Source organism: Jaculus jaculus, chromosome 7, assembly GCF_020740685.1.
Source record: "Jaculus jaculus isolate mJacJac1 chromosome 7, mJacJac1.mat.Y.cur, whole genome shotgun sequence".
Classification (NCBI taxonomy): domain Eukaryota; kingdom Metazoa; phylum Chordata; class Mammalia; order Rodentia; family Dipodidae; genus Jaculus; species Jaculus jaculus.
In genome coordinates, this window is record NC_059108.1 from 38,990,180 (window position 1) to 39,017,098 (window position 26,919).

At 46.6% G+C, this 26,919-nt stretch overlaps 1 protein-coding gene and 1 pseudogene across 1 annotated transcript in view; one reads left to right on the plus strand and one right to left on the minus strand.

Moving 5' to 3' along the window:
• Positions 1-2,624: 2,624 nt before the first annotated feature.
• On the minus strand, positions 2,625-4,245 carry LOC101609872 (annotated as a pseudogene).
• Positions 4,246-13,912: 9,667 nt separating this feature from the next.
• Positions 13,913-26,919, plus strand: part of Ostm1 (osteoclastogenesis associated transmembrane protein 1) — a 55,376-nt gene continuing 42,369 nt past the window's right edge. Inside the window, exon 1 of the mRNA XM_045155381.1 lies at positions 13,913-14,383. Coding sequence (XP_045011316.1) covers positions 13,979-14,383 — 405 coding nt within the window. The 5' untranslated portion in view covers positions 13,913-13,978. The remainder of the gene's footprint in view (positions 14,384-26,919) is intronic.

Genomic DNA, 26,919 nt, shown 5'->3' on the forward strand with positions numbered 1-26,919 from the left:
CCAGTGCATGGCCTGGGGCTATTTCTCCTGTGCACTGTAAAATATTGAGCAGCACTCTTAGTTTCTGCCCACTAGATGCCAGTAGCATCCTTTGCTCCTAACTGTGACAACCCAAATTCTCTGCAGATATGGCTAAACGTCCCACAAGTGTGGAAGCAAACCGGCTGTAGATCAGAACCGCTGGCCAGCACTAAAGGAGCGCCGTCCGCGGGCATCACGAAAGAAGATGGGAAACAAGCAAGATGGGGGACAGACTGTGTGGAAGAAGATTTGAAAAAGATGCAGTCTCTAAAAAACAAGAACCTTCCAAAATTACAATACAGTAGCAGAAATTAAAAACTGAAAAGAAACCTATGAACTCTCTAAAGAGCAGAGTAAAGAAAAAAAGAGAGAAAAACAGGAGTGGTCAGAGAAAGTAAGAAAATTTAAACAAACAGTCCAAGAGAATAGTATTAGGAAGTAGCTTAAGTTGTTATAACAAAAAAAACTCAAAAGTACTGAAATAGCTGAAAATAGCATAAAAGTTATTTATTTACTTGCAGGGAGAGAGAGACTGGCCAGGGCCTCTAGCCACTGCAAACCATCTGCAGATGTAAGCACCAACTTTGTGCATCTGGCTTTACATAGGTACTGGGGAACTGAACCCGGGTCGTTAGGCTTCAAAGACAAACGCATTAACTGCTAAGTCATCTCTTCAGCCCCACATTTTACGCTCTTAACTGAACAATGCTGTAGAGAACGCATGATTTAACTAACTTCTCAAATCTTAAAACGACACAAATCTCAATATTGCATAGCAATCTTATTCACCTAGTATATTCACTTTTTTACTCTTCAGAACTATTCCAATCTCTCTCTCAAGGCAGGGTTTCACTTTGTAGCTCGGGCTGACCCAAGACTCATTATGTAGCTCAAGCTGGCTTTGAACTCAAAATCCTCCTGCCTTACCTTCCTCCCAAGTCAGGGGTGTGCACCACCACCCCTAGCTTGATTTCGTCCTCTTTCTGAAGCTCTTTCTAAATGATGCAACGTTTCAATAGACATTTACTGAGCCTGCACTATATGTCAGCCCTGATCCTAACTACGAAGAGGGAAGCAGACGGCACAGCCTTCACTCTCCAGGAGCTTAGAGAGGAAAAAAAACGACAGACAAAAATACACAAGAGGGCTGGAGCGATGGCTTAGCAGTTAAGCGCTCGCCTGTGAAGCCTAAGGATCCCAGTTCGAGGCTCGGTTCCCCAGGTCCCACGTTAGCCAGATGCACAAGGGGGCGCACGCGTCTGGAGTTCGTTTGCAGAGGCTGGAAGCCCTGGCGCGCCCATTCCCTCTCTCTCCCTCTATCTGTCTTTCTCTCTGTGTCTGTCGCTCTCAAATAAATAAACTTTAAAAAAAATATGCAAGATTTTTTCATAGTGTTCAGTGTTACGGGGAGAAAATAAAGCAGGTTTGGGGCCATGCGCTCCTAGGACTGGTGCATGTAGTTTCTTCTAGGACACAGGCAAGCCTCTGCCTTCAACTCTGAGTGTGATGCACAGCCATGGGTGGGAAGCATGTGAGGAACGTGATCTAACTTTAAACAAGTGTATCTTCATTTATTTATCTGACAGACAGACAGAGAGTAAGTGTGTGAGTATGGGAATACCAGGGCCTCCTACCACTGCAAACTCCAGACACACGTGCTATTGGTATCTGGCTGTACATAGGTACTGAGGAATCGAGCCCAGGCCATCAGGCTTTGCAAGCAAGTGCCTTTAGAGCCATCTCTCCAGCCCATGATCCAACTTTAAAATAAATTTTTGAAAAATTTATTGTGAAGCCGGGTGTGATGGCGCACGCCTTTAAATCCCAGCACTTGGGAGGCAGAGGTAGGAGGATCGCCATGAGTTCGAGGCCACCCTGAGACTACATAGTGAATTCCAGGTCAGCCTGGGCCAGAGTGAGACCCTACCTCGAAAAATCAAAAAAAAAAATTTTTTTTTTATTGTGAGAGAGAGAAAGAGAGAGAGAAAAATACGGGCATGTCAGGGCCTCCTACCACTGCAAATAAACTCCAGATATACATGCAGCCACTTTTGTTTGTTTGTTTGTTTGCATCTAGCTTCACACGGTGCACTGGGGACTCAAACTGGGACCAACAGGCTTTGCAAGTAAGCACCTTTGTCTACTGGGCCGTCTCCCTAGAACTCTTTTTCTTTCTTCCTTTCTTTTTTTTGGGGGGGGTTGGGGGAATGAACATCTGGGCAGTCAGGCCTTGCTTGTTTTAATGTGAAGGCATACACATCCACCAGCTCCACGCAAGGCATTTTGGACCAGGAGCTCCCCTGGGCCCGGACAGCAGCGTACAGGTGTGTTTGGAGGTCAGTGAAGCAGCGGACCGCGAGGGCCAGCTGTTCCTATAGTGCCTAAGAACAGTCCTGGACGGCTGACAGGCGCTTTCGGAAGTCAGCGTTGAGGCTGGCCGCTGCTGGCACGGAAGTAACTTCAGACACTTATGCTCAGGCACCAGCGGGGCAGGAACGTTAATGTTGGCTGAGCTGCTGCAACTGGAAACTTTAATATAAAGTTCATATCGTAGACACAGTGCAGTGGCTGCAGGCTTGTAGCTGGCTCCGCGGCTCCCTCACTGCTACCGCTTTGTCCCCGGGTCCAGCACTTCCCACGTGGAGGTTGTACTGCCTCTGTCCTTAATGTTGATGCCATGAGTGGCGAGATCCTGGCGTAGGGCATCGCATGCCTCCAGCAAGGGCTGCCTGTCCCGGAGCTGCTGTCGCTGGGGAGCCAGTGGCCTCCGGGGAAGTAGCCAATGCAAATTGGCGGACCTTCATCCGGAAGGGCACCAGCTCGTCCACCACGCTCCGCAGGGTGGCTGTGCTGCCATCCCCTGAAACACACTGTTGATTTGCCAAAGAGATCCCAATGGTCTCAAAAAACTGCTCAACATAGGAGACGATGGCACCAAATACAGCAGGACTCCTTGGGCCACCAGTTTCCTTGCTGACTGCTCGGAGCTGTGTGTTCCCGAGGTGCACAAGGTCCAGGATGGCACCCACTGCCCTGGCGGTGTTGAAGTCGTGGGCAAGTGCAGCCCGTACAGCCCCCTGGGTGCTGGTGAGCCTCTCCCACAGCACCTCTTCCTTGACAGGGCCACAGGCCAGCTGCCCCTTCACATGGGCTCGAGCATCCTGCACAAAAGAAGTCAGCCCCAGCAGGACGTGCTTGGCTTCCAGCAGGGTGCTGGCACTGTAATCAATGGCTGATCAATAGCTGGTGCGCATGCAGAAAAAAGCCAAAGACTTCCGGGGAGAAGGTCTGCAGGAAGTCCTTAATGGTGACGTAGTTCTTCAAGGATTTGGACATTTTTTTCCTCTTTGCCCTTCACATGCAAATGACCAGAATGTAGAAAATCATTTCCCCACTGCGGACACTGGTGGAAGGCTTCACACTGTGCGATTTCGTTTTCATGATGTGGGGAAGCTAAGTCTATGCCTCCCGTGTGAAGATCGAGCTGGCTTCCAAACACCTCACTGGCCATGGCGGAACATTCAATGTGCCAGCCGGGCCTTCCGTCGCCCCAGGGTGAGGCCCAGAACACCTCCCCGGGTTTGGCTGCCTTCCACAGAGCGAAGTCATTGGCATGTCGCTTGTCAGAGTGGCCTGGCTCTCCAGTTTCGCAGGGTGTCATGCTGACCAGCTTGCCATCCTTGTCCCCTCTTGAGAGCACGCAGATCGAAGTAGACATGGCCTTGGGCTGTTGGATAAGCATGTCCCCGAGCAATCATGCCCTCGATGAAGGACACGATCTGAGGAACATGTTCAGTGACTCTCAAGTACACTGTGGGAGGGAGGACCTTCGGGCCGCCACGTCGTGCTTAAAATCTTCTGGCTGGCAGGTGAACGGGTGACACGTTCATCTCATGAGCCCTTTTGATCATTTTGTCATCCACATCTGTAATACCCATCACCATGACCACATTGCATCCAAACACCTTGGTCAGGATCCCTCGAATATATCAAATCTCACATATGAGCAAGCGTGGCCAAGGTGTGCGCGGTCGGGCCACAGCTGTACCTGGAGACGGCGTCGGCGCGGGCCACCACCAGCGGCTCCCGCGGGCCCGAGAGGCTGTTGTGCCCGTGTCGTGGCCCGCGGGCCGCCGCCAGCCCCGCGCGCCCCCGAGCACGCGCCCCGCCCGAGGTCCAGCGCAGCCCGGCGCCCCAGCCGGGGCGAGGGCCATTGTGGGACATGGTGGCGCACGCCTTTAATCCCAGCACGCAGGAGGCTGAGGTAGGAGGATCACTGAGAGTTTGAGGCCAGCCTGAGACTACATACTGAACATCAGGTCAGCCTGGGCTAGAGTGACATCCTTCCTCAAAAAAAAAGGAGATCCTTAAAGTGCTCATGCAAAGCTGTCTTAGTCTATGTGCAGCTGGTAAGGGTCACAGTTACCAGAGCAGCTCTGACTCAAGTGAGATGGACATGAGCCTTTGGGAGGCAGGGATGAAAACGAGGTAGTTTGGATCTGGAAAGTCCACTAAAGGCTCGTGTGTTAAAGGTCTCCCCCTCACAATGGCACTATTGGGAGGCAGTAGAACTTTTAAGATATGTAAGAGATGGGGCTTAAAGGCGTTTGGGGTCATTGTGGGTGAGCCCTATGAGGTGTTGTGGGCTTCTAGTCCCTTCTTTTGCCATGAGGTGAATGCTTTTGTTTTCCTATGTTGCCTGGCATGAGCACTGACTCACCACAGGCCCAAAACAACGAAGCCAGCCAACAATGGACTAAGGCCATTTAAAAAACAAATACAGGACCTGAATTTAGGCAGTGGCATACTGTTTATGCACAGTTTCTATTCAGGTCCTTTTCTTGATCTTACTCTGTTCAGGGACTGTTGTGTATATTCACGATGAATAATATAATCTTCCCTAACATCTCATCTGGAATTTAAAAGCTCCTGCCTGGTGTCTCAACCAGAACCATCCTGGGCGTACAATTCCACTTGGATTCCTGGCTTCCATTTCATTCCCAATGCTTTCCTTTTCTGTAGCTCCCATTTCTGTCCATGGCACCATCATTTGCCCAGTTATCCAAATATATAAACCACCTCATACCCCAAATCTTAATAATAACCAATTTTGGTTCTTTCTGAATCATAAATATCTCTGTAATCATTTCTCTGGATCATAAATCACTCTAATCAAGCCTTTTTATTTCCCACCCCAACTACCTGATTGTCCTTTAGACTTGTTCTGTCTCTGTTCTGGGGAGCCGGGGGGGGGGGACACATTAATGCTAGAGTTCTCATCCTAAAATGTCTACATGTTTATGCCATGATCCTGTTTAAATCCTTGAATGATTGGCCAGTGGCTACAGGGTACAACTTAGCTTTCTAGCACAGGAAGTCCTAAGCAGGAAGCACCACCCCTTTGGTCTGCATGAATAAGCCCAGTGTTGCAACCAGGTTCGCATTGCTGGTAGAAATCACCCAACCAAGAGCAGATTGTGGGAAAAAGAGGTTTATTTTGGCTTACAGGCTCGAGGGGAGGCTCCACAATGGCAAGGGAAAACAATGGCATGAGCAGAGTGTGGACATCTTTCTCACCCTCATAAAGCCAAACCTACAGTCCACAGTTCTTACTACATTCAGGTCTTTCAACTCTGACCAGGATAGTCCATCAAGCTGTACTTACAGCACTGCAAGGCATCTCTTAGGCCAAGGTTTCAAATTCTTCCACATTCCTCTTAAAAATCAGCTCCAAAAGGCCAAAGCCACAGAGTCAGGTGTCTAGCAGCAATCCCACTCCTCAGTACCACTTTACTGTTGCAGCCAGGTTCGCATTACTGGTAGAAATCACTCAACCAAGAGCAGATTGTGGGAAAAAGAGGTTTATTTGTGGCTTACAGGCTTGAGGGGGAAGCTCCATGATGGCGGAAAATGATGGCATGAGCAGAGGGTGGACATCACCCCCTGGCCAACATAAGGTGGACAATAGCAACAGGAGAGTGTACCCAGCAGTAGCAAGGGGGAGCTGGCTATAACGCCCATAAGCCCACCCCCAACAATACACTCCCTCCAGGAGGCTTTAATTTCCAATTGCCATCAGCTGGGGAGACTAGCATTCAGAACACCTAAGTTTATGGTGGACACCTGAATCAAACCACCACACCCAGTAACAGAACATAAATAACAACAGTGCATCTATCATGTGATTACAGCCTTAAGAGAAGTCACGGAGTCTATCCTAGCTAGACTGTCATTTGTTCCTAGACATTGTGGTGAGTGTAAGGTATCATGATGTCCCTTCTCTTCTATAAGATCTCATTCAAAAAATCATTTTTTTTTTCCCCAGAGGCAGAGTCTCACTCTAGTCCAGTGTTGCAGTTAGGTTCACATTGCTGGCAGAAAACACCCAACCAAGAGCAGCTTGTGGTCAAAAAGGGGTTTATTTTGGCTTACAGACTTGGGGGGAAGCTCCGTGATGGCAGGGACAAACGATGACATGCGTAAAGGGTAGACATCATCTCCTGGCCAACATCAAATGGACAACAGGAGTGTGCCAAACACTGGCAAGAGGAAGCTGGCTATAACACCCATAAGCCCACCCCCAATAATACACTGCCTCCAGGAGACATTAATTCCTAAATTGCCATCAGCTGGGAATGTAGCATTCAGAACCTCTAAGTTTATGGGAGACACCTGAATCAAACCACTACACTCAAGCTGACTTATAGGTTACTCTGTAGATCTAGGCTGGCCTTGAACTCACAGCGATCCTCCTAACTCTGCCCCCAGTGCTGGGATAAAAGGAATGTACCACCACACTCAGCTCACCTCCTCTTCTAAACTCCTAGGCACAGTTAATTCCATTTTAATGTCCCCAAATACCTCCACACTACCTCCTCTAACACTGATTAATCCTATTGTACATTTGTTTTCACATCCTATTCTTTGAACACAATGATGCAGTCCAGTCCCTTTTCTTTACTCCAGGGCCTACCATGGCGAATTTTTGTTTTACTTTGTTTCCTGCATTCTAATGTATGTGTAGGAAAAAAAAATGCATGTATGGAAAAAAAAATTAATGCACTTTAAGCTTGGAGAGAGGTTTATTTTTTGGGGGGGGATAGGGTTTTAAGGTAGAGTCTCACTCTAGCCCAGGATGACCTGGAATTCACTATGTAGTCTCAAGATGGCCTCAAACTCATAGCAATCCTCCTACTTTGGCTTCTCAAGTGCTGGGATTAAAGGCATGTGCCACCATGCCCGGCTTGAGAAAGGCATTTATAAATTCTTATTTATTTATTTATGAGACAGAGAAGCAGATACAGAGGATGGGCACACCATGGCCTCTAGTCACTGCAAATGAACTCCAGATGCATGCGCCACCTTGGGCTTACATGGATACTGGGGAATTGAACCTGGGTCTTTAGGCTTCACAGGCAAGTGCCTTAATCACTAAGCCATCTCTCCAGCCTGAGAAAGGAATTTTTAAAAATTTATTTATTTATTTGAGAGAGAGAGAATGAGCATGCCAGGGCATACAGCCACTGCAAATGAACTCCAGACACATGTGCCACCTTGTGCATCTGGCTTACATGGGTCCTGGGGAATCAAACCTGGGTCCTTTGGTTTTTTATAGGCATGCGCCTTAACTGCTAAGCCCTCTCTCCAACCCAAGAAAGGCATTTTCAAATTTGAATTTATTCTAAATTTATGGTTCTTAAATCTTTAGACCACAGAGTCTTATGAAAAACTATGACGAAAGAATACTTTTTCTCAGAAAAATATATTACTTACAAAATTCTGTCAAGCTTTGTGGCCGTCACATATATACTACGTGCACTAGTAGCTGATAAATAAAGAAATCTGAGGGGCTGAGATGGCTCAGTGAATAAAGTGCTTCACAAGTATGAGAACCCGAGTTCGGATCCCGGCATCCAGTGTGAATGTGTCCGAAGCAAACGCATCCATGAGAGTGCCATGAGGGCGTGGAGGTCTACCTATGATCCCAGCATGCAAGAGGCTGAGACAGGATCTCTGGGGCACGCTAGCTAGCTTGCTAGATTAGCTGAATTGGCAAGTTCTGGATTCAAGTGAGAGTTAAAATAGAGTGGAGAGAGTCTGGTATGGCGTGTGGTGCATGGTGGTGCACGCCTTTAATCCCAGCACTTAAGAGGCAGAGGTAGGTGAGTTGCCGTGAGTTTAAGACCACCTTGAGATTATATAGAGAATTCTAGGTCAGCCTGGGCTAGAGCGAAACACTACCTCAAAAAACCAAAAAAAAAAAAAGCAATGTCAATAATTTGGCCTTCACAAGAACGTGCACACATCTACACACTTAGCCCACACACGTGCCCACATGCACACAAATGTGCATGGAGATTGGCTGTATTCTGCACACCTGGTGCTGGTTGCAGAAGCAAGAGAACTGCATGGAGTGGGTCCTGAGGTGCACACGGTTCCAGAAGCTGCTGAGTTGTGGCACAAGGCAGAGCATGACAACCCTGATAGAGACCAGTGAGGCCTTCGGAAGATGCACGGTTTGCATGGAGACCCAAAGATATTTTGGAAATACCAGGATTGTGCAAGAGCTACCATGGAGCACCGGTGGCTCTGGATGGAAGTTTTCCCTGGCTACTAATTCCACTAGGAGAGACTGTAGGATGTGGCACTGAATTGCAGGTGTTTGACGCTCCCCTGATGGTTATTGATTTTACATCACTCCAGTCTCTCCTTGTTAAACATTATAGCAACGGAAACGTTTACTCTGTGCTATTATATGTTGCAAGTATGCAACTCATTTGGTTTTACAAGACTCACAGTTAAGAGACAGTCTGAAGTTAGCAAAGACTACAGGACGTCGGGCTACACACAATTTGCCAGCAAAACCCGAGAGCAGCAGCAGGGAACTGCGGCAAGCAGGACCCTGGAGCTCAGAATGCTCATCCACCCTTGAGCAGGAATTCAGATCCCCCCCCCACCCCGGGACACCTTAGGGCTGGACTCCAGGATCTGCTCCCAGTGACACCTCCTCCAGCCATGCAGCTGAAGATCCAATTTACAAGCTTTAATAAAACACTTGAGTCTATGAGGTACATACATTCAAACTACCGCTGGATTTTTTTAAAAAGTATTTTATTTATTTGTTTGAGAGAGAAAGAGAAAGAAGAGAGAATGAATATGCCAGGGCCTATAGCCACTGCAAGCAAACTCCAGACACATGCGCCCCTTCATGCATCTGACTTACATGGGTATTGGGGAATCGAACTTGGGTCCTTTGATTTTGCCTGCAAGTATCTTAGCTGCTAAGACTTCTCTCCAGCCCACTACAGGATGCTTTAACCTGACTTCCTTTGTTTTTAAATTTTTTAAAATACTTTTTTATTCTTATTTACTTATTAAAGACAGAGACAGGGAAAGGAAAAGAGAGAGAATGGCATGCCAGGACCTCTAGCCACTGCAAATGAAGTCCAGATGCATGTGTCACCATGTGCATCTGGCTTATGTGGGACCTGGAGAATTGAACCTGAGTCCTTAGGCTTCAAAGGCAAGTGTGTTAACTGGTAAGCCATCTCTCCAGCCCTAACCTGACTTTCTAATACATCCTTTTACTATTACAAAGTTGCAATGAATTAACATATCTATACAAGCTTAGTCAGGTGTAAGTTCTAGTTAAATTCCTAGATAGGAACTTGCTTTGTGTATTAGTCAGGGTTCTCTAGAGGAACAGAATTGCTAGAATGAATTATTTTAAAAAGGGAATTTATTGGATTAGCTTACAGTAGTCCAATAGCAGTTGCAGGCCCGAGAATCACCGAACCTGGTAGCTGCTCAGTCCACGTGGCCAGATGCCTCAGCAGTCCCGACCCGGCACTGCAGATGGTGCCGGAAAGCCTGGAGGCTTCCTGAGGAGCCACTGGGTTTTGATCCATGTGGGTCTTCAGTTGATGTTGGTCTTTAGTCCGTACTGGTCTTCAATCCACGCTAGAAGGTAGGGAGCAGCTCCAGCAGCCAAGTGGAAGGAAGGAAAGAAAAGGGAACCCTTCTACCCAGAGCTTCCTTGTATCAAGTCCCTCTCTGAGCGGGGCACCCATTCTGGGGGAAGGGCTCACCCTGGGGGAAAGACCTCCTCCTTTAGTTGATCCTTCCTAGAAGCAGCATGTGGATTACTAAACAGATCAAGTTGACAACACCTTAACTATCACACTTGGTTAAAGAAAATATGCATTTGTAGTATTTGTCATATTATATTGTTTTCTACATAAGTTTAGCATGTACACATCCCTCCACCAACCCACAATGGTAATTCTAATACAGGGACAGACCTAAACATTGCATAATGACATTCAAGAAAATAAGCACAACTTTTCTCACTTGGAGATACATTTATTGCTATACAAATCAAGTTTCTTATTTTTCAGTTTATTAGTAACAACAACAAAAGAAAATTAGCAATCACAAGCAAATTTAGGAACACAAAACAATCAAACAGATGGGATTAAAAGTCTAAAAAAGACCTCAAAAATAAATTGGGACATTGTGATGGTTTATACTGATTGTCAACTTGACAGGACCTAGGGTCATCTAGAAAACTAGCTTTTGGGTATGCCTGTGAGATAAGGTCTTGATAAAGTTAATTGAGGTAAAAAGGCCCACCTTAACCATGAGTGTACCAACCATTTCATGGGCTGAGGTCCCAGTAAAAAAGAAGAAAGCCCAGCTGGGCGTGGAGGCACATGCCTTTAATCCCAGCACTCGGGAGGCAGAAGTAGGAGGATCGCCATGAGTTCGAGGCCACCCTGAGACTACATAGTGAATTCCAGGTCAGCCTGGGTCAGAGTGAGACCCTACCTCGAGAAAAAAAAAAAAGAAGAAGAAAGCCAGCTGAACAGCAACATCCATGTCTCTCTGCTTCTTCAGTGGGCACTGAATGTGACCAGCTGCCTCACGTTCCTGCCACCATGCCTTCCCCATGGTGATGAACTGTGATTCTGTTCTGTAAGCCAACCCTTCCTTGCTTTATGGTCAGGTATTTTGTCTCAGCAACAAGAAAGTAAATATTACAGACAACTGATACTGAGACATGGGGCTCTTTCTACAACAAACCCGACTTTGTGATTCATAAGCCTTTTGGAACTGACTTTTGGGAAAAATGTAGACGAGTTCAGATTTTTTTTTGGGAAAAGCCCTTGAATATTATAGGCAGAGCTTAATGGGCTATTCTGGTGGGAGCTTAGAAGATAAGGATACTGAGAGATATGTGGACAGTAGAGGCCTAGCTCATGAGGTTTCAGAGACGAACAAGGGCTCTATCAGGAGCTACGCTTGTTCATGTTACAGGCTATCAAAGAAACAAGCTGCATTATAATTACGTTCTGAGAACTTGATGCAGAACTCAAACATAATGGACTAATTTGTTTGTCAGAGGAAATCATGTGGCTGTGCATAAAGCACCTAAAATTATTAAAGGAATCAGCACCTGGAAGAGAAACCTCCCCATCCCTGACTGTGAGGGCTTTGGAAGCTGGACTTACTGCATTTTGCATGATCCTATAGGAACAAATGGTGGAAGACTTCGGCTTTAAAAGTGCTATGGGGGTGGGGTCTGGAGAGATGGCTTAGTGGTTAAGCACTTGTCTGTGAAGCCTAAGTGCCCTGGTTCAAGGCTCGGTTCCCCAGGACCCACGTTGGCCAGATGCACAAGGGGGTGCACGCATCTGGAGTTCATTTGCAGTGGCTGGAGGCCCTGGCACACACCTCTCCCTCCCTCCCCCCCCCCCGCCTTTCTCTCTGTCTGTTGCTCTCAAATAAATTAAAAAAAAAATAAAAGTGCTATGGGGGAGGGCTGGAGAGATGGCCCAATGGTTAAGGTGTGGTTAAGGTGCTTGCCTGTAAAGCCTAATGACCTGTGTTTGAATCCCCAGTACCCATGTCAAGCCAGATGCACAAAGTGGTACATGGGTCTGGAGTTAATGTGTGGAGGTGGAAGGTCCTGGCACACCCATTCTCTCTCTTTCTCCTTGCAACTAAACAAAATATTAAAAAGTATTATGAGAGCCTAGAGAGATGTCTTGGCAGTTAAAGGAGCTTGCTTGCAAAGACTGCTGGCCCAGATTCCATCCCCCCAGTACCCACATGAAGCCAGATTCACAAAGTGACACATGCATCTGGAGTTTGTTTGCAGCAGCAAGAGGCCCTGGTGTGACCATTCTCCCCTCTCTCATTCTGCCTCTGCTTGCAACTAAAATACACACTTAAAAAAGAAAAGTGTTATGGGGTTAGAAAGATGGCTCAGTGGTTAAAGGTGCTGCTTGCAGAGTCTGATGGCCTGGGTTTGATTCACCAGTACCTACGTAAAGCAAGATGCAAAAAGTGGTACATGCATTTGGAGTTTGTTTGCAGTGAGTGGCAACAGGTCTTGGCTTTGCATACTTTTTCCTTTTCTCCCTCTCTCTGCTTGCAAATAAATGAAAATACAAAACAAATAAAAATGTTACATTGGGTGTCAAGTTGACAAAAGGTTTATATTGATAGACAACAGAACCTATAATCAGCTAGTTATTCCAGGTCTGAAAAGTCACCTTAACTGTGGGCACTATTCCATGGGCTGGGGTCCCACACTGAATTAAAATCCACAATCAAACTGAACAGTAGCATTAATTGCTCTGCCTCCTCACTGTCGACTAAATGTGACCAGGTGCCTCAAGCTCCAGTTGCCTTGCCTTCCCCACCACGAGGGACTGCATCCTCCAACTATAAGCTGAAATAAATCCCTTCCTTTCCTTCCTTGCTTCCTCCTCCCCGCCCCTTTCTTCCCTTTCCTCCTTTCTTCCCTTTCCTTCCTTTCCTCTCCCTTTCCTCTCCTCTCAGGTATTTGTCTCGCAAACGGGAAAGCAGCTAATACAGTAGCTCTGTAATTGACAAGGCAAAAACGGTAACCAAGGAAGGTGGATGACACAAAACTGCAGCGAAGTACTTTTTACGCCTGCGCTGTCATATAATCGCTACCAAATTGTGCGACTGGAACTCCTGGGAAGTCCTTTTCCTACCGAACCTGTTTATCAAACATTTGTCAGAAAATGGTTTTCTAGGTCATTGGCTTAAATTCTCTTTAAAACCCATTACTGGCATCAATATGTTTTCTTAGCGGGTACCCCACGATTGCCTGGGGCATCCCAGAAACTAGATAAAGAGTTTGAAGTTGATCGGTTTGCCTGGGATTTCCCGAGTTTCAGCAATGAACTTGCTGCATATTAGGAACCCCTTCAATTCCAAGCAAACTTGCTGATCTCTGCCCAGACTGAAGTCAGTACAGGTGCCACCAGCCAAAAGCTGCTATTTACATTTAAATTAAGCGAAATCGTAAAAATCAGTGCCTTAACCTTAGTAGTCACATGTGCCCAGTGGCTACCCTATTCATGTAATGTGGATCATCTCCATCATCATGGAAAGTTCTATCGGGCTGCACTGTCATAGACAGTAGAGTAGTGGAGAACTAAAGAAATAAAAAAGGTCTGGAAGCCCCTCGATCCAAAACCAATTAACAGTCAACAGTTGTTATTACTCTCCAAAGATGATGAGGAAAATCATGCGCACACCAACTAAAGCTTGCCAAGGCACACCTGCCTGAGGACTTCACAGTCCCTGGCGGAGGACGTCGGTCCAGCGATGAGCAGAAACTGCCGACTTCTGGAACGCAAGAAGCAAGCCGGAGGAGACGCAGGTGCACGCCCGCGCGAGCGCAGCAGGTGCTCCTCCCCGGAGCTCTCGAATCCTCTTGGAACCACAAGCCAACCGCGGCAGCCAATGGGAAGAGGCGCTGCGTGTGGTGGGCGGGGCCGTGGGGCGGGGCTTGGCGCCGCGCACCTCGTGACCCGGTTCCGCGCCTGCGCGTGCAGAAGCCGGAAGCGGCTGATGTCTGCGGTCTCCGGCTAGGGGCGGAGAATCCGAGCGGGGTTGCCGGCTACTCGTAAAGCCGGTGATGGGTCCCGAACCCGCGGTGACGCGGCGCGGGTCGTCGCGTCCGTGGTGGCTGCCACTGGCGCTGCTGCTGTGGTCCGGGCCGGCGCTGGGCGCGCTTCTTTTCGGCAGCAGGCAGCCCAGGGTCTTCGCGGACTTTCTGTCGGAGCAGCAGTTGCTGGAGGTGGAGGACTTGAGCCTGTCCCTGCTGCAGGGCGGAGGCCTGGGGTCGCTGTCACTGCTGCCTCCGGACCTGCCGGATCTGGATCCCGAGTGCCGGGAGATGCTGCTGGACTTCGCCAACAGCAGCGCCGAGCTCACCGGGTGTCTGGTGCGCGGCGCTCGGCCCGTGCGCCTCTGCCAGACCTGCTACCCTCTCTTCCAACAGGTGGCCAGCAAGATGGACAACATCAGCCGAGCCGTGGGGGTGGGTAGAGCAGCACACTCGGGACCTGTGGGAAAGGGGGTGGGTAGTGATTGGTGGTCATCTCTGGGGCTTCAGTCTTGGCAGACAGGGGATTGGACTTTGTGGAGTTGGGGAATCAGAAGGGGGTGGTATCAGGGGAGTTGGGGCTTTGGATTTTTGCCTCTATGGGTGCTGGGGACATCATCTTGGTGCATATTTGCAGATAGGTATTACTGACTTCCTAGGAGTCCTGCTCTCTTCATCGCTTTCTTTTTCACCCCTTCCCCCAGCTTCTTCCCACGAGGGAGCCTTACGAAACAGTTGGTGGCTAGGAGCTTGAGCTTTGCAGGCAGAAATGCGCAGATCCACCAGTTTCTAGCAGCGTGACCTTGGTCATCTTTTCAAAGCCTAAGTTTTCTCCTCCATAAAATGAAACAGCAACAACCAAAAGCCCAGTTGCTTCATGTTGCTTAATGGCAATTCATCTTGGTGATTACGAGAGTCTGGAGCTAGCTGGCCAGCAGTCCAGTTCCACTGCTTGTTAGTGGTGCATTCAGAGCAAGTTAGTTGTGTTCTCTGTACCTGTTCTTATCTGTAAAGTGGAGGCTAAAGGAGGTCAGAGAAAATTGGCACATGGGGGCTGGAAAGATGGCTTAGCTGTTAAGGCGTTTGCCTGCAAAGCCAAAGGATCCCAGTTTAATTCTTCAAGACCCATGTAAGCCAGATGCATAAGGGGCTGTACGCATCTGGAGTTCTTTTGCGTGGTTAGAGAGACCCTGCCATGCCCATTCTCTCCCTCTCTCTTTTTCTCTCTCAAATAAATAAATATATTAAAAAAAGAAAAGTGGTACATAGTAATAGTTATTAGTCTAACATTTTAGGACATGGTAAATCTGACTTCTGTTCTCCATACCTTGGGAGCTTTTCTAGTCAAGTGGTAGGTGCTGTATGGATTTAATTTAATTTTTTTGGTGGTGGTTGTTTTTCGAGGTAGGGTCTCTCACTTTAGACCAGGCTGACCTGGAATTTACTATGGAGTTTCAGGGTGGCCTGGAACTCACGGCAATCTTCCTACCTCTGCCTCCCAAGTGCTGGGATTAAAGGCGTGCGCCACCACGTCTGGCTTTTTATTTTATTTTTTTAAGACAGTCCCTTCTAAATACTGTAGAAGGTATACACTAGGAAAGGATTAGTGTCAGGGCTGGTGAGAGTCACAAGGATGCATGGTAAAGGAAAAACAGGAATAGCATTGGGATTGGGGGATGGGAAAGTTCCTTTTGTACTGAAGGTACAGCAAGTGGTCTCATGAAAATGGGACTGGAGTTAACTTTATACGTCGTAATTGATATAATTAAATAGAAACTTGTTAAGCTGAATCTTGTTTTCAGTCAACCTAGCATTACTTCTCTGAAATCTGTTATTTTTACATAAATAGGGGGTTCATTTGCATTACATACATTCTGTGGTGTCATTCTTTATACAGAGAGCTAGATAATTTTCAGAATGAATTTAGGCTTGCAACCAGCATTTTCCAGGCACATTTTGGATGACCTCAAAGTGCCTAACATTTGTCCCTGTTCACTAAAGCATCTTACTTTGTTGAGCAGTTAGGTCAGTTGTTTTAAGGGCCCCTGTTGTGGGCAGAATGACTAAGAATCAAAAGGTAAATCTTGCATCTTTTGAGGCAGCAAGTGGCTTTCCTTTTTGAGATGATCTTTTCTTCTTCTTGTTTTTATTTTTATTTATTTGAGAGTGACACAGAGAGAAAGAGGCAGATAGAGAGAGAGAATGGGCGTGCCAGGATCTCCATCCTCTGCAAACGAACTCCAAACGCGTGCGCCCCCTGTGCATCTGGCTAACGTGGGTCCTGGGAAATCGAGCCTCAAACCGGTGTCCTTAGGCTTCACAGGCAAGCACTTAACCGCTAAGCCATCTCCAGCCTCATGCTTTCCTTTTTTGTATAGGTGCTGTGGAATTAAGAGGTTGGTAGTGGGGGCAGGCCAGTTGAAAATTATCTAGCGGTTGCTTGCAACCTGACAGCCTAGGTTCAGCTCCTCAGGACTACATAAAGCCAGATGCACAAAGTGATACATGCATCTGGAGTTCATTTGCAGTGGTAAGAGGCCCTGGTGTGCCCATTTTCTCTCTCTCTGTCTCTCTTTCTCTCTCCTTCCCTGCTTGCAAATAATAATGATGAGAGACCTTTTTTTTTTTATAGCTATTCAGCATCAGAGGGATTCTAAGAATGTTTTAGTCCCTCAGATCTTGAACTAGTAAGCTCTAACCTATTGTAGTTGGTTTGTGTAAAATTTATATAACGTGTTTAACTGATGTTCTAAGGTTGTAATACACATTTTTATGAAGGAACATGAAGACACACTTTCATCATGTATCTAGGGAGAATTTAACATACTCCATGTAGGTGACTAATTAGATTCTTGGGAATAGATGGCGCAGATAGAAGCTGGCCATGGTGGCGCACACCTTTAATCCCAGCACTCGTGAGACAGAAGTAGGAGGATCACTGTGAGTTTGAGGCCGCCCTGAAACTAGGTAGTGAATTCCAGGTCAGCCTGGGCTAGATAGAGTGAGATCCTACCTTGAAAAAACAAACAACAATAAAAAAGAGGGTGAAAACAAAAACACAAGATAACATACCTCTGTCTTTCATTCGAGATCAGAATATATTATGCATTTATTTAGACATATATCTGAGCTATCACATTCAAGCTGTGGTAGTTGCTAGAAAACTCTGAGGTGGGAGAACTCCACAGGGTGAGCAAATGGGGTAATGATCTGAGCCTGAAATAGGAAGGCGTTACGTTGTGTGGGCATTGAATGCTAAGGGTTTCAGACTCACTTTAAGGCAGTGTGTTGTTTTTTAAAATTTTATTGTTATTTATCATGCATGCGCCTGCACACTTGTGTACGGAGGCCAGAGACTGACATCAGATATTTTCCCCAGTTACTATCACCTTGTTCTTTGAGACAGGATCTCTCACTGAACTAGAGCTAGAGAAGATAGCCAGCAAGCCCTAATGTCTGCTTATCTCTACCTGTCCAGGGCCGGGATTACTGGCATGAGCCACCACACCCAGCTTTCCCATGGATGCTGGAGAGTGGACTCAGGTTCTCATGCTTGCTCAGCAAGCACTTTACCCACTCAGCCGTCTCCTCCACCCATAAAACAGTGTAATCTTTATTTTATTTATTTATCTTGGAGCAGAGAGAGAGAGAGAGAGAGAATGAGGATGAGTGTGTGGGTGTGGGTGTGGGTGTGTGTGTGTGCCAGGACCTCTGGCCACTGCAACTTAACTCTAAATGAATGTGCCACTTTGTGCTCCTGGCTCTATGTGGGTACTGGGGAATTGAACCCAGGCCAGTAGGCAAACAGCGCCTTTAACTGCTGAGCCATCTCCCCAGCCCAAGCAGTGTAATCTTATTGGAAGGTTCAGTTCTGTGGAACGACATGACCTTATTCATTGTTGTCGTTTGTTCTTTGTCGTGCGTATGGTGTGTGCATGCACAGGGGCCTGTGCGGTGCCCTGTGCTCTCCCATGCAGCAGGGTGCACTCACCCACAGTGGCCCAGTCACCTTGTGTCTCCCTCCACCACTCTTCCACCTGTTATCACTTGAGCTCGAGTTTTACTAATCCTGGAGCTTGCTGGTTTTTGGGGGGAGCCCCCATGGGTTCTCCAGTCCCTGTTCCCCTATGGGACTAGGGTTACAAATGTCCATGGCTATTTCTCAGCTATTTATATAGGTACTGGGGCTCAAACTCTCAAGGTTGCACAGGAAGTGCTCTTAGCCTTATGATCATTTTATTCTTTTGGAGTTCTCTTTTCTTTTTCTCTAAGGCTCAATTTAACTCTCACTTTCTTCATAAACTTTTCCATGTTTCTCCCAACTACACTGATGAAGTCTTCAACTGAACTATCACACACTTGGTGATACTGTAGTGACATTTAAGTAGCCAGGTAGCTACATACAAAAATGCAACTTAACTGAGTATACTTAGTTAAATATACTCACTTAGCATGCTTTGGGTTAAAAGCAAAGTAGTTGGCACCAGGCATTGTGTTAATTTATGAGTATATTATTTCATTTAATATAACTATAGGACCCCTAATTATGAAACAGCTCCATACTAGTTAATTTAGTTACCCAGGATCACCAACTAGTAACCCAAGCTTGTTACTCTGATTCCTTGACCAGGCTCTATTTAAAAACTAGTCAAGGGGGTCTGGAGAGGTGGCTTAGTGGTTAAGGCACTTGCCTGCAAAGCCAAAGGACCCAGGTTCAATCCTCAGTACCCACATAAAGCCAAATACACAAAATGGCACATGTATCTGGAGTTTGTTTGCAGTGGCCAGAGGCCCTGGCATACCCATTCTCTCTGTCTTCTCTCTGTGTCTGTCTCTGTTTGAAATCAATAAATAAAATAAAAATATTTTTAAAAAGAATTAGTCAAAGGGGCTGGAGAAATGGCTAGTGGTTAAAGCGCTTGCCTGCAAAGCCTAATGACCCAAGTTTGATTCCCCAGAACCCACGTAAGACAAATACACATGGTGGTGCATGTGTCTGGAGTTCGTTTGCAGTGGCTGGAAACTCTTGTGTGCCCATTCTCTCCCTCTCTCAGTAAATACAAATAAAACATTTTTTAAAGTGTCAGGGGCCAGAGAGCTGGCTTACCTTTTCAGGCACTTGTCTGCGAAGCGGCTCTCCAGGTCATGCATAAACCAGATGCACAAGGCAATGCAAGGTTGCACATCCGAACAAGGTGGCATATGCATCTGGAGTTTGGCTTCAATGGCTGGAGGCCCTGGTGCACCAATCCTCTCTCTCCTTCCTTTGCTCTCAACCTCTTCCTTTGTCCCTCTCTGTCTGTCATGGAAAAAAAAAAAAAAGTCAGGGCTGGAGATGGGGATGTAACTCGTATGTGACTTCCCAGAATCATCTCCAGGTCCATAGCAGAAGACAAGAATAAAGATCTTTTCCACTGCGATGATGTTCTGAAAGTATTACTTTTTTTTTTTTACTGTTTACCTTTCTTTTTAAAAAATGTATTCATTATTACTATTTTATTGACAACTTCCATGATTGTAAATAATATCCCATGGTAATTCCCTCCCTCCCCCACTTTTCCCTTGAAACTCCACTCTCCTTTATATCTCCACCTCCCATCAGTCTTATTTTTGTCATGATCTCTTCCTCCTATTATGATGGTCTTGTGTAGGTAGTGTCAGGCGCTGTGAGATCATGGATATCCAGGCCATTTTGTGCCTGGAGGAGCACATTGTAAGGAGTCCTACCCTTCCTTTGGCTCTTACATTCTTTTCACCACCTCTTCCGCAGTGGACCCTGAGCTTTGGAAGGTATGATAGATATTGCAGTGCTGAGTGCTATGGCCAGTTCTACACATCCCCAGTGACCACCAAGGAGAACCAAACAAGTGTGCAAAGGCAAGGAGCTTTATTTCCGGTTTAAGCTCTGACTCTTGATTTCACCAATGCAGTGGATCCGTACAAGAGCCCTGAGGAGCAGGAGGGCAGGGTTAATATAGGGATTTGAACAAAGAAGTAGGGGGCGGTTACATGATTGGTTGGTTTAAACAGTAACTGTACTTGTATTCCTTTGATTGGTTGGGGCAGAAAGGCAGAGGGAAAGTCTTGGGCATGCCTGGACCTGTCTAGGGGCTGACTCAGGTCCTCTGCCTAAGTGGGAATTTGAAACTTAGTCCTAGCTGGGAGAGGTGGAGAGCGAAGGAAGGAGAGAGAAGCCTGTCATGGCACCAGTCTGGTTTCCAGGTCTTTCATTCCCCCCTCTACTTGTAATTTAAGAGGACCCAATCTTGGGCCTTTATTAGGAAAGAGGTTGTAAAGGACGGTACTGGGTTCATAGCACCTTGAGTTGTACTGCGTTAATTCATTCCCTGACAAAAGAGATTAGTTTATTGATTATGCAGGGCCCAAGGGTTAGTAACAACAATAATAGAATTGGGGCCCAGCTAGGGCTGAAAGCAATATTGTTAGCCATGGGGACCAACTAAACATGGATTCATACCAATTCTGATTCTGTTTTCTAGCTTTAGCCCTTTCCTCTAGTTTCTTGCAGACCATGGCCAAGCTATCTCTAACGATACCTGAATTGTTGGTATAAAAAGTATATTGTTCTCCCAGGGCTTGGCATAGTCCTCCTTATTGTAGGAAGACTAGGTCTAATCCCCTTCTATTTTGTAATACCACTTCAGCCAATGAATCTATTGATTGCTCTAAGTGACGAATGGACTTTTCTAATTGAGCAAGATCTGAGCTATAAGGTTACTTAGGGCCTGGAAATTCTGATCTGCCTTAATTAAGGCTGTTGTTCCAGTGCCGATTCCTGCAGCTATGCCAGCCCCAATTAACAGTGAAAGAAGGATTGCTGAAGCCCCAAAATCTCATTTCTGTCTGTGATAGTCCAGGGCTGTTTCCATATACAAGCTGAAAGGAAGGTAATAAACTTGAAGGAGTAGAGTAACTAAAACACACATGCTGGAGTCCTGAAGAACTCATGGGTGGATGCAAGGGGTCAAGCCTGTGGTGCAAGCAAACCAAGTTCCATTAGGAGGACTAAATAGGAGTTACTATCATTTGTGACAATAGTGTGGTTACAAAGGTGTTTAAGGTGAGGAAAATTGTTTAGATTTTCCCCTTTCCCTAGTACGTGTAGTCCTTTTCCTGTTAACAGCTTGAAGGGTAAGGACGGGAGATTCTCCCCAAGAGCACCTCAACCGGCTTTCTAGGGGAGATGACAAGTTTCCTACAGTAGCCCAACTAGTATAGTATGAGGGCCTGGGATCTAAGCAAAGCCAACGATCTTCCCTGGTGAGGTTAGTAGTAGACTTAAGGAAATTAAAGGTGAGATTAATTAGTCCAAATAACTTGGATGCATCAGAGACTCCAGAAGGATACATGGTTATTGGGGTTGTAATCCAATTCATGGGGGAGGTGAGATGGTACAAAGGACTGAGGTTGGTACTATAGGCTCTAGAATAGGCAAGACAGCAGCTGGAGCTGCTGGTCCTATAGCTACCAGGGGAAGCTCTGCCAGAACAACCTATCTCTGGATCTGAAAGAGAAGTCCCCTATTCTGTTTATTATCATTCAATCTCAAACCCCAAATATTTCTGGCTTCTCATCCTCTGCTTGTTTGTCCCTTTTCTGTTAAAGAGATGGAGATGGGGTTTCTCCTTTTTAGTGATGTCTGATTGGTTGTTCTACCAATCAGTATAAGGTCCTGATTTTCAGTATAAGGTCCTGGTTTTTATCTTTTACCCAAGGAGTGTTAGTTTCACAGCCCCATTTATAGCAAAAGAACCTTTCTGTCCCACCGCAAGTTCTGTAATCATTAGTCCCTGGACAAACATAAAACTGCATGGTAGCAAGTTTTTGTTCCTGTCAGTCATCTCCGCAGGTGGCCACAGCGTTTTGTCGGTTGTGATGGGACTGACAATTTCCGCCCTTTGGATTTGGAGGTTTTCATATGGAACCAGCCGGGGCATAAAGATCTGGGTGAAAGACAGGGAAAGTGGTATTCACTGGTCCAGTTAGTACCATTGTCTGTACCTCCCTCCCTCGTGGGGAAGTCTTAGGGCCTCGGAGTATCCATTTGGTGGTGACAGCTCCGTGTGGGTTGGGAGTATATACAGTTAGGAGGCATGGTCAGGATCAAGAGCGTTTGAGTCTGAGCCTGAGTGGGGTGCTGTGTTCCTGATTGATTTTCCATTGTGGCTTGTAGTCTTCGTGTTGAGCCAGGGGATCTGCAGGTCAGACGTGGGTGTGTTGGATCCAAGTGGCAATTCCGTCCACGTTCACGTCGTGTAGGTGTGGTTAGGATGACAGTGTAGGGTCCTTTCCAACGGGGTTCAAGCGTCTTGAGATGATAGCGGCGAACAAGCACCCAGTCTCCTGGATCATAACCTTGAGTCTGCGGGGGAGGTCCAGTCTCATATGTGGCCTTCAGTCATGGCCATACCTCTTTATGAGTTCTTGCAAGAGATTGAAGAGATTCATGTGACTGTTGATTATTAAATTCAACAACCAACTCTGCTTAAGTCAGGCAGAATTGGGGGTGGTCTCCCAAACATTTCATAGGGTGTTAGGCCTATCATGTAGGGTGTATTTTGCACCCTGAAGAGGGCAAAGGGGAGGAGAGATACCCAGTCCCTGCCGGTCTCCATGGTTAATTTAGTAAGGGTCTCCTTTAGAGTCCTATTCATTCTTTCTACCTGTCCTGAGCTTTGGGGTCTATAAGCACAATGTAATTTCCAATTCACCACCAAAGTCTTAACTTCCTGTTTTGCCTGAGAGATAAAGGCTGGTCCATTGTCTGAGCTCAAAAGATCAGGCATTCCATACCTGGGAAGAATGCCCTCTAGGATTTTCTTAGTTACCACCTGAGCTGTTTCATGCTTTGGTGGGGAAAGCCTCGGTCCATCCTGAAAAAGTATCTACAAAAACTAAAAGATAGGGCTGGAGACATGGTTTAGCGGTTAAGCGCTTGCCTGTGAAGCCTAAGGACCCCGGTTCGAGGATCGATTCCCCAGGACCCACGTTAGCCAGATGCATAAGGGGGCGCACACATCTGGAATTCGTTTGCAGTGGCTGGAAGCCCTGGTGCGCCCATTCCCTCCCTCCCCCATCTATCTGCCTCTTTCCCTCTCTCTGTCACTCTCAAATGAATAAATAAAAATGAGCAAAAAAAAAAAAAAAAAAAGAGGAAAAGAATGTATGTTTAAAAAAAAAAAAACTAAAAAGATATCTGTAACCATAATTACCAGGTTTAACCTCAGTAAAGTCCAATTCCCAGTGTGCTCCAGGCTTGGAACCTCACAAGTGTGTTCCATCTCCTTTAGGATGATTGTTTGCATTAGTCATTTTACAACTTAGACGTTTATTGGCAATTTCTTCAATTTGAGATCTGAAATTGAGTACTTAAAGGTGACTGTGTCTTATCAGTTCTTTGGTCTACTTTGTGCTCAGATGTGTAGACTGATGCAAATGTTGGAGAAGTTGCTGAGCCAGGTATGTGGGAAGGATCAACTTATCGTCCCCACTTTTGATCCAACCCCCATCGCCCTCTTGTGTTAAAGGCAATTTATTAATATGTTTGGTGTCCTCCTTTGAATACCCTGGAGTGTCAGGTAAAGTTGGAGGTCCTGGGTCCGGGAGTAGAGTCAATACCAGTTCAGTGTCTAGGGTAGCTCTCTTAGTGACCTCATCTGCCCTCATATTTCCCCTGGCCACCAGAGTATCATTTCTTTGGTGGCCAGGGAATGCATAATGGCCAGTTTAGTGGGCAACCATAAGGCACCCAATAAGTCCAGAATTTGCTCTTTGTTTTTGATTGTCTTTCCTTCTGCTGTGAGGAGGCCTCTCTCTTGATTAATAGCCCCATGTACAGGGACAGTTGCAAAGGCATAATGGCTGTCTGTATACACATCCAGCTTCCTGCCTTTGTCCAATTACAAAGCCTTTGTCAGAGCAATAAGTTCTGCCCATTGTGCAGAAGTCTCTTTAGGTAATGCTGCCACCCAGACAGTTTCAGTTTCAGTCACCACAGCAGCCCCTGCATACCTTTGTCCATTTTTCATGAAGCTGCTGCCATCATTATACCAAGTAACTTCAACGTCTGGCAGAGGCTGCTCGGTCAGGTCTTCTCTGATGCTGTAAACTCAACTCAGGATCTTGGCGCAATCCTGGCGGGGTCCCTCCAGATCTGGGTCCAGCAACAAGGTGGCAGTATTCAAGGCTGTGGTGGGAGAGATCTGTTATCTGTGGTGGGTTTAAAAGCAAGCTTTGATGATGGGTTATGCAGCATTGCTCATCCATCGGTCAGGGGGTTGTTTGAGAACTCCTTCTGTGGTGTGGGGAGTGGCCACCTGCAGTTCCTGCCCTAATGTTAACTTATTGGCATCCTTTACCAGTTGGGCTGTTGCTGCTATTATCCTTAGACATGGTGGCCATCCTGCTGCTACAGGATCCAGGTTTTTTGATACGTAAGCAACTGGCCAATTCCAAGGTCGCAATGTCTGAGTCAGAACTCTTTTAGCTATTCCATTTCTTTCATCCACACAAAGGTGGAAGGCCTTGTTAATGTCACGCAGCACCAGTACAGGTGTGGCCAATAGTGCTTGCTTTATTTCACTAAATGCCTGATCCTGGGCTGGGGTCCATTGCAAGGGACTCCCTTCTTTGGTCAGTTCATATAAAGGTTTAGCTTTCTCAGCAAACCTGGGAACCCACAGTGACAAAACCCCACAGATCCCAAGAACTCACGTACTGCTCTGCGAGTGATAGGAGTTGGTATATTTAATACAGTCTCTTTCTTGGCTTAAGATAACCATCTCTGTCCATCCTTAAGAATATAGCCCAGGTACGTTACTTTTCTTAAGCAAATTTGGGCCCTTTTGGCAGAAGCACGATACTCTAAGTCTCCCAAGGTTGTTAATAAATCCTCTGTACCTGTTTGGCAAGCCTGCACTGTATCTGTGGCTATTAAACTGTCATCAACATATTGCAACGAAGTCAAATGTGGCGTAGTTGGTGGTCCTCACCCAGATCTTCATGGAGAGCCTCATCAAACAGGGCAGGCGAGTGTTTGAATCCTTGGGGTAGTTGCATCTAGGTTAATTGTCCATTAAACCCTTGTTCTGGGTCATGCCATTCAAAGGCAAATAGTGGCTAGCTTTGTGCTTTCAGCAGCAAGCTAAAGAAGGCATCGTTTAAGTCCAAAACAGTATACCATACTCTGGAGGGAGGCAAGGAGCTCAAGAGTTTGTAGGGGTTTGGTACCATTGGGTGGATATCCCTCACCCATTTGTTTACCTCCCGAACTGGCCTATAATCCCCAGTATGTGGTTTCTTTACCAGTAAGAATGGAGTATTACACATGGAGTGGCAGAAGACAAGCACCCCAAGGTCTTGGAGTTGCCTAATATTGGGGGGGTTATTCCCATACAGGCTTCTCTTGACATGGGGTATCATCTCACCTTGATGGGAGTTGCTCCAGGCTTTAATTCCACCCAAATGGGCAGGCAATGGGAGGCCAGTCCCATCCCCCCTGTTTCTGTCCAGCCCTCAGGGAACTTTTGTAACCATTCAGCAATGTCCATCATGGGACTTGGTTGTTGGTGGAGTTTGTATTCATCTTCTAGTTGCATAGTTAATATTTGCACTGGGTGCCCATTTCCATGGGTAGATGAGGGCTATCTGAGTCAAAAGAAAATTGAGCTCCTATTTTGGTTAAAAAATCTCTCTCTAGTAAAGGGTAGGGGCATTCAGGTATAACCATGAAAGAGTGGGATATCTGGCCCATGCCAAGGTCCACTGTTCTTCGGGTAGTACATGAATCCTGGTTCATACAAGTGGCCCCTTGCACCCAAGACTTTTTATCTGACAGTTTCCCTTGGGGCTTGGTTAACATTGAATGTTGTGCCCCAGTATCTACTAAAAATTTAATAGGAGCCGGGTGTGTTGGCACATGCCTTTAATCCCAGCACTCGGGAGGCTGAGGTAGGAGGATTGCCATGAGTTCGAGGCCACCCTGAGAATACATAGTGAATTCCAGGTCAGCCTGGACGACCCTACCTCAAAACACACACACACACACACACACACATTTAATAGGCATCCACTCCACTCTTAAGGTTACCCTGGGTTTGGGGAGGGGATCTGAACCCATCTCCCTCAGTCATCAAGTCCTTCTAATTTCAGCACACACACTCACCCTGAGTGGCTGGCTCTCTGAGGAGGCTTTTTAGGACATTCTTTATCCAGTGCCCCATCTCTTTACAATAGGCACATTGGTCATGTTGGAGTTTGGGCCTATCTCATGGAGGTCCCCTCTTACCTTGCTCTCCTGCAAGTTTCTTGTATTGCCGACGTTGGGTGTCGGGACTCTGCGGTGGCTGCCAGGGGGATCTTGGCCAAACTGCAGGTACTTTTTACATTTGCTGAGGCAATGGCTCGGGCTTGGCGTTCCTCAGGACTCTCTGTTATTATACACTCATTCTGCCAGTGCTACTAGCTCCTGCAAATCCTTATCTGCTAGTCTGTCCAATTTTTAAATTTTCCTCCTAATGTCTGGGGGCTGTCTGGTTAACAAAACTGAGGATAACTGCCGTCTTATTTTCTGGAAGCTCTGGGTCCATAGGAGCATATGTATGATATGCCTCCATGAGTCTTTCCAGAAAAGCAGGAGTCTCATCTTTACCTTGCTGTACATCACTAACCTTAGCCAAGTTAGTGGGATGCCTAGCAGTGGCTCTGAGAGCCCCCATTAGAGTCTGGTGGTACACCTGGAACCTCTCCTTACCTGCTGCCGTGTTGAAATCCCAGTCTGGTCTAGTCGGAGGGAAGAAGGTATCAATGATAGCCTGATTATTGGTGGGATTCCCATCAGCGCCTGGAACCAATTTTTGGGCTTCAGTCTGGATTCTTTCTCTTTCCTCTGGGAACCCACAGCAACAAAACCCCACGGATCCCAAGAACTCATGTCCTTCTCTGTGAGTGAT